This window comes from Anolis carolinensis, chromosome 1, assembly GCF_035594765.1.
Source record: "Anolis carolinensis isolate JA03-04 chromosome 1, rAnoCar3.1.pri, whole genome shotgun sequence".
NCBI classification, from domain to species: domain Eukaryota; kingdom Metazoa; phylum Chordata; class Lepidosauria; order Squamata; family Dactyloidae; genus Anolis; species Anolis carolinensis.
In genome coordinates, this window is record NC_085841.1 from 238,731,521 (window position 1) to 238,748,845 (window position 17,325).

General features: G+C 42.6%; 1 protein-coding gene across 1 annotated transcript in view; it reads right to left on the reverse strand.

The window, feature by feature from the left end:
• Positions 1-4,146, reverse strand: part of LOC100560499 (unconventional myosin-X) — a 120,491-nt gene extending 116,345 nt beyond the window's left edge. Inside the window, exon 1 of the mRNA XM_008111784.3 lies at positions 3,883-4,146. Within this exon, the coding sequence (XP_008109991.2) occupies positions 3,883-3,903 (21 nt within the window). The 5' untranslated portion in view covers positions 3,904-4,146. The remainder of the gene's footprint in view (positions 1-3,882) is intronic.
• Between the last annotated feature and the right edge of the window lie 13,179 nt (positions 4,147-17,325).

Genomic DNA, 17,325 nt, shown 5'->3' on the forward strand with positions numbered 1-17,325 from the left:
ATAATACCATCATCCTGGGATCGTTCAGGCATCAGTTGAGTGAGATACCAGACAGTGACATTATTGATATGGTTTTTGTTTTTGTTTATTGGCTATATTATATATTGCTGTATGACATCATCTCTTGACTAGGAGCCTCCGGATGGCCTAGGGGATAAAAGCCTTGTGACTTGAAGGTTGGGTTGCTGACCTGAAGGCTGCCAGGTTCGAATCCCACCCGGGGAGAACATGGATGAGCTCCCTCTATCAGCTCCAGCTCCATGCGGGGACATGAGAGAAGCCTCCCACAAGGATGGTAAAACATTAAAAACATCCGGGCGTCCCCTGGGCAATGTCCTTGCAGACGGCCAATTCTCTCACTCCAGAAGCAACTCCGGTTGCTCCTGACATGAAAAAAACAACAACTCTTGACTGTTCTATGATGAATTGATAGATTAATGATTAAGGCCATAGGAAGAGCTGTACTGGGGACATGACCAAGACACAACAACAATACCACTTTCCCCAGAAATTAAAATAAGGTGGTGGTTCCAAACAGACTTCATTTAAGGTTTGTAGTATGTTTTCTGGGCTGTATGGCCATGTTCAGAGGTTGCCTGCCATAGATGTAGGCAAAACGTCAGGAAAGAATACTTATGGAACATGGCCATACAGCCCGGAAAACATACAACAACCCTGTGATCCCGGCCATGAAAGCCTTTGACAAGACTTTATTTAAAGTTGACTCCGTCAAAATAAATAGGACTTGCTTCTGATGTCCCTTCCACACAGTCATATAACCCAAAGTATCAAGGCAGAAAATCCCACAATATCTGCTTTGAACTGGAATATCTGAGTCCACACTGCCATACATCCCAGTTCAAAGCAAATAATGTGGGATTTTATTCAGCTGTGTGGAAGGGGCCTGAGAAAATATATTTAGAATGAGGGAAGGAGGTGTCCTGTACCTCTAATGCATTTGGTCATCCTGTAGCATGCCATGACCTTTTTCAGGCACCAGACAAAATACACATACATGCACATAACAGATCTTTGTGGACATCCTGATGAGCATCGTATGGGCACTAGGACCAGACCGACTTGTGTTGGAAGAGGGCAAAGTGAATACCCTCATTTGAATCATGCAACCGGAGTTGGATGCCATGCTCTCTCAAGGACATGCCCATTCACCTCCTCTCCCCAGGCAGTGTCAGGCTTCCCACCTCTTGAAACCCACCCCCTCCTTATAATAGAGCTTTCCAAACATTTCATGTCGGTGACACACTTTTTAGACATGCAGCATTTTGAGACATGGTAATTCAGCTTGACTTGCAAACTAGAGGTTAAACTGACCCCTTATAAGAGATATACAGAAATCATAATAACAATATCTCATAAAAAGGCGAGGCCCGGTGGCAGAATGGGTTAAACCCTTGTGCCGGCAGGACTGCTGACTGAAAGGTTGGCAGTCTGAATCCAGGGAGAGCAGGTGAGTTCCCTCTGTCAGCTCCAGCTCCATGCGGGGACATGCGAGAAGCCTCCCACAGGATGGTAAAACATCAAACATCGGGGTGTCCCCTAGGCAACGTCCTTGCAGATGGCCAATTCTCTCAAACCAGAAGCGACTTGCAGTTTCTCAAGTCACTCCTGACATGAAAGAAAAATTTCATAAAAACTTACATATATATTTTAAATATATGATTTATTGCTAATTTCATACAGGCACAAAGGTTTTTTTTTTGTTACGTTCACGTGACACACCTACATACTATAGCCAACACACTAAAATTGCGCAATATACAGTTTGGAAAGCTTTGCTTTACAGACACACGCAGAAATTGATGTTGCATTCATATATATGGCAATATGTGAATCAAAGGCATCCTCAACAGGTTCATATGTATTTCACAGGAGTGGGAATTGTGTTGTTGTTGAACTAAAGTTTCCAGCAGAGCCAAGGATCAGGAATGCTGAGAGCTGCAATCCAACAATATCTGGGGGTTGTTGCATGTTTTCTGGGCTGTATGGCCATATTCCAGAAGTATTCTCTCGTGACGTTTTGCCCACATTATGGCAGACATCCTCAGAAGTTGTGAGGTATATGAGGATGCCTGCCATAGCTGTGGATGAAACGACAGGAGAGAATACTTCTGGAATATGGCCATACAGCCCTGAAAACATACAATAACCCTGTGATCCCGGCCATGAATGCCTTTGACAACACAATATCTGGGGGGCTGCACAATTTGAGGAATCAACGGATCTCATCTGCTCAACAAAGCCTGTCCCTGCACACAAGAGATGTAGGAAAGAAGCACATGGCCTCAGAAATGTCCTCATGGCCTGGGAGAGGCCTGCTCAACAGCTCAAGGGACATCTTGGTTTAAGGAAGAAGGAGGCCTTTGATGTTTTAGCCCCAGCTCCACTCACACCCTCCCTCCGCTTTCCAGAATGAAAGATCTGCTCCAGAGCAGTGGTTTCTTTTATCCAGTTCATCACAAAGACAAACAGACAGATCCTAGCCCACCTCAGTATAACATACACACAGCTGCCAAACAGCCACCACTCAGGCATTTTTGTGCCATCCTCTGCGCATCTATGAAACAAACACCCTCACATTACACACACAGCTTTAGCATTTCAGGGCATCAAGAAGCAACAAGCAGGAGTCTAACCAAAAGATAATGATAATGTATTGTCGAAAGCTTCCATGGCCGGAATCACTGGGTTGCTGTGAGTTTTCCGGGCTGTATGGCCATGTTCCAGAAGCATTCTCTCCTGATGTTTCGCCCACATCTATGGCAGGCATCCTCAGAGGCTGTGAGGTCTATTGGAAAGCAATCAAGTGGGGTTTATCTATCTGTGGAATAATGTCCAGGGTGGGAAGAAGAACTCTTCTGCTTGAGGCAAGTGTGAATGTTGCAATTGATTAATAATAATTACAGTAGAGTCTCACTTATCCAACATAAACGGGCCAGCAGAACGTTGGATAAGTGAATATATTGGATAATAAGGAGGGATTAAGGAAAAGCCTATTAAGCATCAAATTAGGTTATGATTTTACAAATTAAGCACCAAAACATCATGTTATACAACAAATTTGACAGAAAAAGTTCAATATGCAGCAATGTTATGTTGTAATTACTGTATTTACGAATTTAGCATCAAAATATCATGATATTTTGAAATCATTGACTACAAAAATGCGTTGGATAATCCAGAACGTTGGATAAGTGAGACTCTACTGTAATAATAATAACAACTTTTATATATCCCGCCTCCATCTCCCCAAAGGGACTTGGGGCAGCTCACACGGGGACAGGCCTGATCAACACAGTCAAAATATTGCATAGGATTAAAAACAACAACATCATAATAAACAAAATAAGACAGCACACAAAATACCACCGAGCCAAACACTGGCCTGAATAATAAACAATTCTGAGTGGCGTAGCAGCACTAGTGCATTAACCTTGCGGCTTCAAAGCCTGGCTGATTCCTGCCTGGGGGAATCCTTTGTTGCGAGGTGTTAGCTGGCCCTGATTGTGTCATGTCTGGAATCCCCGTTTTGAAAGTGTTGTTCTTTATTTACTATCCTGATTTTAGGTTGTTTTTTTAAAAAAATAATAATACTGGTAGCCAGATTTTGTTCATTTTCATGGTTTCCCCCTTTCTGTTGGAATTGTCCACATGCTTGTGGATTTCATTGGCTTCTCTGTGTAGCCTGATATGCTGGTTGTTGTGAGAGTGGTCCCTCATTGCTGTGTTCTCAAATAATATGCTGTGTCTTGGTTCATCCAGTGCTCTGCTATGGCTACCGGTATTTAAAAAACCTCTAAAATCAGGACAGTAAATAAAGATGAGCGCAGCATGGAGTGGGCGGGGTGGGTGGCGCGCTCTCACCTCCAGCAGCGGCGAGTCCATCTGCTTGCAAGGCTCCGGCTACTTCAGGGAAGAAGAAGGAGGAGGAGAAGCAGCAGATAGGCGGCGGCGGCGGCGGCGATGCTCCGGCTCCTGCTGCAGAGCCTCAGCGCTCCTTCCTTCCTCCTGAGCATCCCGCAGGCAGACAGCCCAGCGGCCGGCTTCTGCCCCGGCCCCGCCCAGGCCCCTCATTGGACACCCGGAGCGCCGTGGGCGGGGCCTCCCTCTCCGAGCCACGCCCACTCCCGCCCGCGGGTCCAGTGAGGTCACTTGAAAGGAAAGGACCCCGGCCCGAAGGAGGCCGCGCTCGAAGCCACGCCCCCTCCCCGCATTCCTGGCCTTTAGGGGCGGGGCCAGAGGGAAGGGCTCTTTGCACATGCTCAGAAGCGCTGCTTTGAGTCATTCTCCCCCCTCGTCTTTTACAGGTTTGAGACCTGTTTGAAGGTACGGTAGAGTCTCGCTTATCCAACATTCTGTATTATCCAACGCAGTGTCAGTGTTTTTATAGTGAATATTTTCAATACAGTAGAGTCTCACTTATTCAACATAAACGGGCCGGCAGAATGTTGGATAAGCAAATATGTTGGATAATAAGGAGGGATTAAGGAAAAGCCTATTAAATATCAAATTACATTATGATTTTACAAATTAAGCACCAAAACATCATGGTTTACAACAAATTTGGCAGGAAAAGCAGTTCAATACACAGCAATGTTATGTAGTAATTATTACTGTATTTGAGAATTTAGCACCAAAACATCACAATGTATTGAAAAGATTGACTACAAAAATATTGACTACTAAAAGGTAGACTGCGTTGGATAATCCAGAATGTTGAATAAGTGAGACTCTACTGTACATTGCAATGTTTTGGTGCTAAATTTGTAAATACAGTAATTACTACATAACGCTACCGTGTATTGAACTGCTTTTTCTGTCGGTTTGTTGTAAAACATGATGTTTTGGTGCTTAATTTGTATAATCATAACCCAATTTGATGTTTAATAGGCTTTTCCTTAATCCTTATTATCCAACATATCTGCTTATCCAACGTTCTGCCGGCCCGTTTATGTTGGATAAGTGAGACCCTACTGTATTAAAGTTCAAACTGCATTACATGGCAGGCTAGAGGGGCCTATGACTATGTAGTGTAAGAGAGTCCAAAGTTTTATCAATCTGGTTCTGTTTGGTTGAGCCTATGGACACTCATGCCTTGTCATATCATATTTCAGAAAGAGATACATATCATATCATGGGAACCACATTTTCAGGTAACAAGTCTCTGTAGATTTTCAGACGTGTGCTATTTCAATGCATGTATGTGTCTTCAGGTTCAATGTTGACTTATGGCAGCCCTGTTCATTTTATAGGGTTTTCTTAGGCAATGAATACTCAGGTGTGGGCTTGCCAATTCCTTTCTCTAAATTATCACTTGTTGCACCTGGTGTTCATTGGTAGTCTGGTCTCCCATCCAAATACTCGCCAGGACTGACAATGATTAACTGCCAAGACCCAAAGGGATCTGGTAACTTTAGGGTATTCGGGCCATTTCAATGCAGTCATAAAAATTAAAGTGATAAAAAGTTTGAGAAAGTATACATTGCTGCTGGTTTCAGTGATGGAGAACAGGGGATGTTGAGTCGTGCTTTATATTAGGTCCATGTGTGTAGTAATCTCAGGGAAGGCTTGCTTTCAAAGAGAGATGGGGCGGGATGGGGATATAGTTAGACATAATGCCAGAAAGTGTTATACGATGGGAGGCTGGCACTGATGTTTATCTGCAAGTATGGATGAGTTTTCATGGCCAAAACCATGAAAAATAATTACCGCAACTAGAGTGGCTGTCACTTCCCTTGCCAGTTCTGAAAAAATGTTAAGAAACAACTTTTATTCCGTTCTTCTCATATGCTTTCTAGAGCCAAGTATTCTAGCTAGAACATGCTCCATACAGAGGCTGAAGTGGTAAGTCTCTGACCTTTATTATGTATTAACTAAACGTAAGTATTCAGCTTTATGTGTGTCTGTCTTCAAATCATCTGTCAGCTTGTGCTGACCCCATGAATGTCTTAGGGTCCCTAAATTTTCTACTTGACAGATGTAACTGTCTTTCAGGTTGCTTAGGTAAACAATGAGCTGGAGGTCGGGCACTCAATTCGACCCGGGCTTCAAACTCATGACCTCTCGGTCAGTAGTGATTTATTGCATCTGGCTACTAACCAGCTGTGCCACAGCCCAGCCCTATCATAAATATATAAATAAATAAATATAAACTATACAATTATAGTATATTAAAAATCAAATGAAAGCCCAGGTGGTCCTCTTCTCCCTTCAACCATTCACTCACCCTTATATATCCATATGTTGGCACAGTGGGTTAAACCCTTGTGCTGACAGGACTGCTGACTTGAAGGTTGGGTTGCTGACTTAGAGGTTGCCAGTTCGAATGCGAGGAGAGCACGGATGAGCTCCCTCTGTCAGCTCCAGCTCCCCATGCAGGGACATGAGAGAAGCCTCCCACAAGAATGGTAAAATCATCAAACATCTGGGTAATGTCCTTGCAGACGACCAATTCTCTCACACCAGAAGCGACTTGCAGTTTCTCAAGTTGCTCCTGACATGAAAAAAATCTATATGTTTGTTCTTTTTTTCACCTACCCTTTATCTTTTTGCTCTTAGAGCTGGTCTGCACTTCTCTCTTGGTCTGCCCTTCAATCCCAAAGTTCCCTTAGCTTTTCCCTCTGCTCATTTTCCTCTTCTTACTTTTCACAATCACTTTCTAGCAACAGGATCTTTTTGGATGATTTTGATCAACTAGCAATAAAAACACAAATGTTTGTTTTTCTTACCATGCTCTGAAACAAGTGGAATTGCCCAGATATTATTATGCTGCATGAAACTGCAGTTTCTTGGAGAACCACCTAGTATCTAAATTTAGTATTACAAGCCTCAGACAGAGGTAAATGAACTTTAATTAATTCATCCATTTTAAAAACAAACTATCCCCAGGATACACACTCCTAGTCTCCCTTAGTATACATGTTTTGCAACTATGGATCAGGCAGACAAATAGATTTATTCATTAGCAAAACAGTTGGCATATGTTGCAAGACCGTAACAGGAAAATAGCACTCACCTCTATATTTCAGAGGAAAGAATGGGTAAAACCCCCTCTGAGTATTCCTTGCCTAAGACAACCCTACAGAGACATTGCCCAGGGGATGCCTGGATGTGTTTCCATCCTGCTGGGAGGCTTCTATCATGTCCCCGCAAGCTAGAGCTGACAGACAGGAGCTCACCCCATCTCACAGATTCGAACTGGCAACCTTCAGGTGACATGAAGGCAGTTAAACACACAGATAAAGAGACATACACACCAGAGTCCATGGTGAAGTTCAGCAACATGTATAGCAACGGGACTAAAAATTGTCTGCTTCTAGCTCAGCAGAAGCATCTACATGCCATTGAATGAAAAAAGGCAATATCCAGCAGAAATGGCATTGTAATTATATATATAGTCAATGAGGTAATTCCTATTTCCTCTATAAAGGGCAGCCACAAAGCCACAACCCAAGGTAGCCAAGAGGATGTCACTCTAAGTAGTGGCAAAGTGCTTGCAACGAATGCTCTTTCCTGCTGTAACCCAAAATGCTAAAAACCTCTTATAATACTACTACTACTACTACTACTACTAATAATAATAATAATAACAACTTTATCTTTATACACCGCCTCCATCTCCCTGAGGGGACTCGGGGTGGCTTACATGGGGTCAAGGGCAGGTAAATACAATAACATAAAACACATCAAATAACAATATCACACACAAATATAAAAATTTAAGCATTAACATATAAGGATAAAATGACGAGCATTAATAAAACATAATTTAAACACAAAAATAAAAATCATAAAAATGAACTGGGAAAAGTATGCCAAGTGAATTTTGTAAACATGAGGTAGTTGATAAAGTTCTGCAAGTTTGTGAGAGAGCGCCTTGGAATGGGATGGACCCTGTGGCTATATCAAGATTTAAAAGGTAAAGGTTTCTCCTGACGTTAAGTGCAGTCGTGACCGACTCTGGGGGTTGGTGCTCATCTCCATTTCTAAGCCGAAGAGCCAGCATTGTCCATAGATATCTCCAGGTCATGTGGCCGGCATGACTGCATGGAGTGCCGTTACCTTCCCCCCGAGTGGTACCTATTGATCTACTCACATTTGCATGTTTTCAAACTGCTAGGTTGGCAGGAGCTGGGGCTAACTGAGGGCGCTCATTTCGCTCCCGGGATTTGAACCTGGGACTTTTTGGTCCGCAAGTTCAGCAGCTCAGCGCTTTAACACACTGTGCCACCAGGGCCCCCGTTATATCAAGATTAACAAAGCAACAAGTGCAACTGATGAGGAAATAGTCACAGATACGGGATTTATGTTCCAGTGATCCGCCTTCTTGTGGCTTTGGGTGAGGGAGTGTGACGGAGAGTGGGAGAGGAGGACAATCCCACCCCCAAATGTCATTTCTGTGCTATCGTGCTGGCACACAAGCAGATCTTCGCTTATCACACCAAGGAAGTGATAGGACTCTGGCTCAACCAGGGGCGATTGGCTTTTCCCATCAATAGGGGACAATTTGTTACAGAGAGGTGGCAGACCCGCAACTAGTTGCACACAACGCCATGCAATAGAAACCATCACCAATGTTGACGGTCTTGCTTAAATGCTGGTTTGCCACCTTCGTGATACAAAGTCCCAAGAGAGATGATGAAGATGGGCTGGGAGGGGCCAAGGATGGCACTGTAGAAAATATGCACACTCGCATTGTTGGATGGGAAGCCATGAGCCTTGGAGATGAAAGCAGGCTGGGGCGGAGCACTTGAAGAATGTGAAGAACTGCCAGAGTTCAAAAGGAGTCAAAGTCTGGGCTTGCAGCAGTCGAGGCTGGGATCCCATCTCTGACCTGTTTTGCTGCATGTGCTTCCTTCCCCAATTCGTGCTTTGGCTATCTTTTCCTTTCTACAGCCTTCTTTCTTATCATGCATCCTGGGTGATAAGTAGGTGATCAGTATCTCGGCCACTCTCCTGTTGGAGGAAGGGAGCCATCCTGTCTGCCTGGAATCAACAGCGGCTTGGAGATGTCTGTCCACTGACACTAACCTGCTACCTGTGACATCAAAGTGCTTCCTGCTGCGTACTTTAGATGAAGTCACTGGAAGTGGGAAGGGAAGGAGAGGAGGGGATCCATCTGGAGTACTGAGATATCTTCACTGTTTTCTTATATTTCAGTCCAGAGAAATTTCCCCTGACACAAGGCTCTCTCATTTGTTTGCAAGATGGAACTGAAGGGGAGTACCCCATTCTCTTGGGTTGGGGGCTGCTGGAAAACCAGGAAGCTCATACCATCTGTCTGCATATATCCAGCCTTACTTCAAGGTGTGCAGGTTTTCCAGGAGATGAGACATGCCTGGAATTAACAAACTCAATGGAGGTGTGAGCAATAGATGAGTCAGATGGGTTTTTATCAGAATATACCTAGATAGAAACTTGTTTCTCATTGTAACACCCACCTTACTCATAAGAGTTCCATGCATGACATCTGGTCTGGAATATCCCCAAATTAACTGAGCATTCCTGAACTGGTGTCATTCTGATGATGCCTCACAATCCTCACTCTGACTTATTCATTGTTTGCCTTATGGGGAGTCAAAAACTCCCTGCCCCGTCAGCTCAGTATTGCCAACATCTGGGATGGGGAAACTGTACCTCCAGGTATTTTGAACTACAAATCCTTTATATTGGCTGTGCTGTCTGAGGCTTCTGGGAACTGAAGTGCAAAATTAATAATAATAATAATAATAATAATAATAATAATAATAATAATAATAATAATAATAATACAGGAGAGTCTCACTTATCCAACATAAACAGGCCGGCAGAACGTTGGATAAGCGAATATGTTGGATAATAAGGAGAGATTAAGGAGAAGCCTATTAAACATCAAATTAGGTTATGATTTTACAAATTAAGCACCAAAACATCATGTTATACAACAAATTTGACAGAAAAAGTAGTTCAATATGCAGTAATGCTACGTAGTAATTACTGTATTTACGAATTTAGCACCAAAATATCACGATGTATTGAAAACATTGACTACAAAAATGTGTTGGATAATCCAGAATGTTGGATAAGCGAATGTTGGATAAGTGAGAGACTACTGTAATAACAACAACACACGAGACATCACAGTTGTGGAAAAGAAAAAGGTTTGAATCATTGATATTGCCATCCCAGGTGACAGTCGCATTGACGAAAAACAACAGGAAAAACTCAGCCGCTATCAGGACCTCAAGATTGAACTGCAAAGACTCTGGCAGAAACCAGTGCAGGTGGTCCTGATGGTGATGGGAACACTGGGTGCCGGGCCAAAAGATCTCAGCCAGCATTTGGAAACAATAGACATTGACAAAATTACGATCTGCCAACTGCAAAAGGCCACCCTACTGGGATCTGCGCGCATCATCCGAAAATACATCACACAGTCCTAAACGCTTGGGAAGTGTTCGACTTGTGATTTTGTGATACGAAATCCAGCATGTCTATCTTGTTTGCTGTGTCATAAAATAAAATAAAAACTTTATTCTTATTTCCTGCCCCATCTCCCCAAAGAGACTCGGGGCGGCTCACATGGGGACCAAGCCCAGCAATACACAATAAAATACAATCACATAAATACATTTAAAACATATAGACATAAAATCATAAAACATATAATACATTAAAACATACTCAAAACCAATAGCTAATAGTCAGGCACAGTGAACACATTCCACTGGGAGCAAGGCAAATGTTGTGTGTACAATATCTTATAAACCTATACCGAATGGACCAGAAGAAGTGCAGTAACTGGGTCTAGAGGGACAATTGTAAGGGACAATTACCAATTTATGTCAATTTAATCAAATGCACATTTAAATAGCCAGGTTTTCAGATGTTTACGGAATGTGGCCAGGGTGGGGGCTAGTCTAATATCTCTCGGGAGGGAGTTTCAGAGCCGTGGGCCCACCGCCAAGAAGGCCCTCTCCTTCGTACCCACAAACTGTGTTTGAGACGGCAGCGGAAGCAAGAGGAGGGCCTCCCCATCAGATCTCAGAGACTGCGCAGGCTTGTAGTAGGAAATGCGATCACAAAGATAAACCAGACCTGAACCATTTAAGGCTGACCAAAATGACCAGAGGAACAAAGTTTTCCCATCTGTTACCTGCACTGACTGGGAACGGCTCTTCAAGGTTTCATACTGGAGACATTTCAGCCAGAGAGCAAAATGTCTCCGGCTAGTTTTGGTTCTTATGCCTTTCTTCTCCTCACAACAGGTAGGTTTAAGAGACAGGTATGACCTCAAGGGCTGTATCCACACTCTAGAAAATTTGACACCACATTAACTGCCATAGCTCCATGCTATGGCATTCTGAGGTTTGTAGTTTTGTGGGATATTTACCTTTTCCTGCCAAAGTTCTGAAGCCACAACATAGGATGGATCAATGGCAGTCAAAGTGGTGTCAAATTCTGCAATGTGGATGATCTGAAGGTTAACCATTGCGACATCATGGCAATGGTAATGCCAATTGTGAGAAGGAGGAGACATTTCTTAGGTAAATAATACTCTTGCCATTTTCAAAATCCATACTCAAGTTTTACAAACGTATACGAGATATGACATAAATGAAGCACCACTCTTTGTTATTTCTACAACCACATATGTATTTACCGGCTTTTTGATGATGTCTACGAATAAATTATATCTCCTCAAACTCACAGCTGTGAGGCCTGTGTTTATGCTTTGATTTTTTTAAAAAGGAGGAAAAACTGTGGCGCCTTGCAAATTAACAGATCTATTGTAGCAGCTTTTGTGGACTACCATCCACCACATCAAACCTAGTTTCTAGCCCCTGCATGGTTATGCCACAATAAATCTTCAAAGGCAACTTGTTTCTTTCCTTTTGATATGCATTAAGAAAATAACAGTGTCACCCTGGGATTTAAAACCTATCTGCCTTAATTCGGCACGTTTTGTTTATCTGCCTTCATTTAGATTACCTGCCTGTATTTCAGTTTGGGCCATTTTTCTGCGTTGGGAAGCATTGCTACGTGTGTTTCTGATTTGAGTTTTCTCAGGTCATGGTTTTTCCTGCCTTAGTTAATCTGGAAGTTGTCTAGCCAACACGGTAATGATGCATAGGAGTGGACTGCATTTCCTTCGGGTTTAGGTTTTGATCTTCCACTGCTTACCAATGCATGGACGAACTGCAGTTTCTTTAGCTGAGGTGACTCTAAAACAGGCATGGGCAAACTTGGGCTGTTGGGAATTGTGGAAGTTGAAGTCCAAAACACCTGGATGGCCCAAGTTTGCCCATGCCTGCTGTAAAAAATGAAAGTTTTTTTTTCTTTGTGTGGTTCACATTGATGGCATCTGCTTTAGTTCTGCTTTGCAGCTGTTCCCTTCATTGCTCTGGGCAAATAAAGGTATCTTTTTGCATGCAAAGCTCATAAGCAAAGAAATACCGCTTCTGGTAGCTATTCTGGAATCTGGAATTTATTACATGTCTGCTTTGAATAAAACCATTTTGAATAAAATTTGCTTCAATATTTTATTAAGTGTACTGTGGGATCATAGCTACAGGGCAGATGGAATTGGCTCCTCACAAGCAGGCTTGATATCAGCCCAACCTTCATTATTCTTCCACTTGAAAACAGAACATCTTCATAGATTCATTTATTATACTTATGGTAAAGGTTTCCCCTGACATTAAGCCCAGTCATGACCAACTCTGGGGGTTGGTGCTTATCTCCATTTATAAGCTGAAGAGCCGGCATTGTCCATAGACACCTCCAGGTCATGTGGCCGGCATGACTGCATGGAGTGCCGTTACCTTCCCGCCGGAGCGGTACTTATTGATCTACGCACATTTGCATGTTTACGAACTGCTAGGTTGGCAGGAGCTGGGGCTAACAGCGGGTGCTCATTCTGCTCCAGGGATTTGAACCTGGGACTTTTTGGTCTGCAAGTTCAGCAGCTCATAGCTTTAACACACTGTGCCACCACTTATATTTATGTTCTCAAAAAATCTTCAAAAATATGAATTATGAGGCATGGTTCCATGGGGACATATAGCTCATCTGCATTGCCTTTTCCATTTCGCCCTGCAATAACCCTTCATGAATTTCTTTGGAATGTTGCTACATCACACCTTGGTCTCCAGGAAACAATGCCCCCAAATTACCATAATCCTTTTATAATAAACTGGAAGGCTCGAGGGAACACACAATGGGTTTGCTTCAAAGGTCCTGGGTCCTTTTCCTGTTTCACCTGATACGATCTGGGCTATCTGTAAGAACGGTTCCTCTCCCATGTCCCCAGCCAGATTCACCCTTGTGACACCCATTGAAATCATCATCAACCTAAATCACCCATTGTTTATCTTGAACTAACCCTATGGTACCCACCACAGCCAAGACATTAAGCTCATTATTGATCGTGAAACTGCATTTCTTTCTGATTGTAGCCCTCTCAGGAGTGGAGCGATAAATTGACACATACTTCAAAATAAACCAATGACAGTTTATTAACTTTCCTACCAAAGCAAGAACCAACCAGTGATGATATCTGAGGGAATCCTGGACTGTGCTGGCTTCTGATTGGCTCAGAAGGTATCTGGCTAGGATCCGCTCTAGCCGGACGCCTTCTGAGCCAATCAGAAGCCAGCATGGGAGTCTTGACTAGCTGTCAAAATGTAATAAATATACTTTGTGTTCACAATTACAGTCTGTCAGTGCTTTGGAGTGCTTTTTCCGCTGATATTATTTCTGGCCATTGAGAATAAACCTCTGATTTTGCCTTCAACACATCTGTGTCTTTTGGGAAGCTAGACTCGCCAGGCCCCTGAACCTACAATTCTTGTGGATTCTGAACTCACACAACACTTTTAGGTATTTAATAGCTAGAGTTCAATCAAACATTCCCATCTACCTTAATTAATTAATTTCCTCTTTTTCAACATGGGTCCGAAGTTGATTTTCAACATAAGGAAAAACAAATACAATCAGCTCTCCATGTTTGCTCCTGTTAGCTGCACATGATTCTGTGAAAGTGGAAAAATTGCAGATGCGAATTCAGGATCCTTTTGAGGTAAATGGAATGGGTGATTTCCTCCTACACTGTGTGTTGCCCAGGATAAAAGCTCAATGGAGCCATTAGATTACTTGTCACATATTGACATCTTATGAAAATGAACATGTTAGAGTTTGAAAGCCTTGGGTGAAATGAAATATACAAATGCATCTGGGCCTCATTTACATGTAGTGATGTCAAAATCATTTAGATACTTCAACAGACAGAAAGCTGAAACATGGCACACATGTAATTGCTAAAAATGTTGATTGTTAGAAGTATTTGAAAAGGAGACATTAAAATTATTTTATAGTTTATTAACTGATTCTGTCATAGTGGAAAAATGTGCAAAATTCTGAAATATCAGGGTAAAGTTAGAAAAAGATACATTCTGTATGTGTTATACTTTTATTTTAGAGTGGCGGGGAGGCTGAATAGTATAATTTCCCCTGATAAAGATCTAGAAACATTCCTTTGAGAAAGAGACAAGGAAATAGGGTGCTGTGGATGTGACATGAAGGCGGAGAGCATGACTTTCTCCTGGCCGCATCCAAGCAATGCTCGGACATTTTGAAAGGGAATCTCCAGTAGGAGTTACAAATTGCATGTAATGGTATTTGTTTGTATTTATGAACATAGGACTTGGATTTTTCTTTCACAACCAACCACCTTATTTAAAAGAAAGCAGTATTGATGATGTTTTGTGATGCAGTTTTCTAACTGGCTATGTCTCAAAGCCATAATTGCTATACCCATCACTCATTATGGGCACAAACAGCCGGAGATGAAACAATTGTCCACAACTTTGGGGATAATTTTGTTGCTGAAGGGAATAAAATGCTTAATGGCTCCTTTATGGCCATTCATACATTGATAATTTGCACATGGGAGAGTAGCTTCCATGTAAAAAGCATATGTGTTTCTTAAGTTGCAGCATACAGTTGGGGACAAGAATCCTGCAACTTAAGAGGAAAAGAGCTGCAGCAACATTTGCAGCCCTTCCAGAAAGAGGGGGATTAAACTAACATCTACACTGGAGCAGAGACTTTGCTACCCAGGTAATTTTCCACCCCTGACCCAGAGGACCTCCAGACCACATAGTCAGGAAATTGAAGTTGGCTATATTACATAGCCAACTTCAATTATTGTTTTCGAGCCACTACACCCTCCTCCCAAATTAATGTGAACCTTTAATGACTTCATGTGAAGTTACATGACTTTCTTTTTCTTTTAAAATATTTTTCCACTTCATTGAAGCTTTGTTGTTCTAAAGCCACTAAATCTATGTATTTATTTACTGCATTTATTTACGGAAAGCCTTGGGAGGACCTAGCAGCAACTTTAACCTAAACCATATTAAACTAAACCCTTTTATAAATGTATTGAATGATATTTTGGTGTTATTGTATTAATTATGTGTTATATTAATTCATAATTGTATAAAGCTAAAATCAAATACATTGTGAAGGCATCTGTTCACCCGGTTCCCTCTATTAACATAAAATCCTGAGAACGGAGATTGCTGAACCATCAGGAAGTATCCGTCCAGTTATCTCCCAGACCTGGAAATATAATCTCTTTTGTATATGAATGAAAGACATGTAATTCCTTTATGAGTAGGGTTGTATTTTGCACTGTTTACCCGGCCAGATGTGTCCTGAGGCTTATGGCTCCCATAGAAGCCAAGGCTAAACAAAGATTTATTTATTTATTTATTTACAGTATTTATATTCCGCCCTTCTCACCCCGGTGGGGACTCAGGGCGGATCACATTATACACACATAGGGCAAACATCCAATGCCCATAAACACATCAAACAGAGACCGAGACAAACGGACGCAGAGGCAATTTAACCTCCTGAGGGCATGTTCGATTCTGGCCACAGGGGGGAGCAGCTGCTTCATCATCCACTCTGACGGCACTTCCTCATTCCAAGTCATAAATTAGTTAAACTTGTCTCCCACTTTTATAAGTGGTACCTTATTTCCTACTTGATAGATGCAACTATCTTTCAGGTTGCTAGGTCAGCAACGAGCAGGGGCTATTTTTTATTTTTAATTGACGGGTGCTCACCCCGCCACGGACTGGCCTCGAACTCATGACCTCATAGTCAGAGTGATTTATTGCAGCTGCTCAACAGCCTGCGCCACAGCTGAGGGTGCTCATCTCCATTTCTAAGCCAAAGAGCTGGCACTGTACGTAGACACCTCCAAGATCATGTGGCCGGCATGACTACATGGGGCACCGTTACCTTTCTGTTGGATCTACTCACATTTGCATGTTTTTGAACTGCTAGGTTGACAGAAGCTGGGGCTAACAGCGAGAGCTCACCCCGCTCCCCGAATTCAAATCGCCGACCTTTCAGTCAGCAAATTCAGCAGCTCAATGGTTTTACCCACTGAGCACTGGGGGCTCAGTGGATATTGGCATAAATGGTCTTACTCTTAATGAAGCAAGAACCTCCACTATAGGGATTGCAACTCCTAGCATGCTGCCATTTGAGGAAACAACCCATCCGGCTTCCTAGAAAAACTAGCCCTGGGTTATGATTTTCACTTGGCACCTATATGCAGACTTCCTTTTCGACCAATGCTGATTCAATGTTCCATCCTTCATTTTTATTGTGCTGTGTAAAAATAATAAGAGGGCAAAGATGGTATAGTAGTTTGAGGGTTGGACTATGATTCTAGAGATAAGGAGTCAATTCCTCATTCAGCCGTGGAAACCCATTGGGTGACCTTCAGCGAATCACACTTTCTCAGCCACAGAAAATGCTGTGATAGATTTGCTTTAGGGTTGCCATAAGTTGGAAATGACTTGAAGACAAAAAAACAACAACAAACAAAAACAACACACTGGATGCAGGACCGATCCCCTGTTTACATAACGCTCTAAGATCAGATGTGGGCTAGTGTTCAGTCAGTGCTTGAACTCAGCTGGAATGGAAGGCTAGGACGGCTTAACTCCCTGGCCCTCTGTGCTTTCCCATCAGTGACCTTTTCTGGGCTTGTCTCCTCTTCCTCTCAATCTGGCTTTCATAAGAATTAGTTCTGTCTCCCTTGAGAGAGGATCATGTTCACACCAGCTGTGCCCTTGCTCCACAGGAATGAAATTAAGGGAGAAGGATGAAATACTTTCATAGGATCACACTGGGGACCTGTAACACCTGCTCCCACCAGAGACCATGTAGAGGGGAACAGGAGGAAAGGGGGTTATTGCTAGATGATCAAATGCACTTGCTAGTGGCATTCATGGTTAAAATATT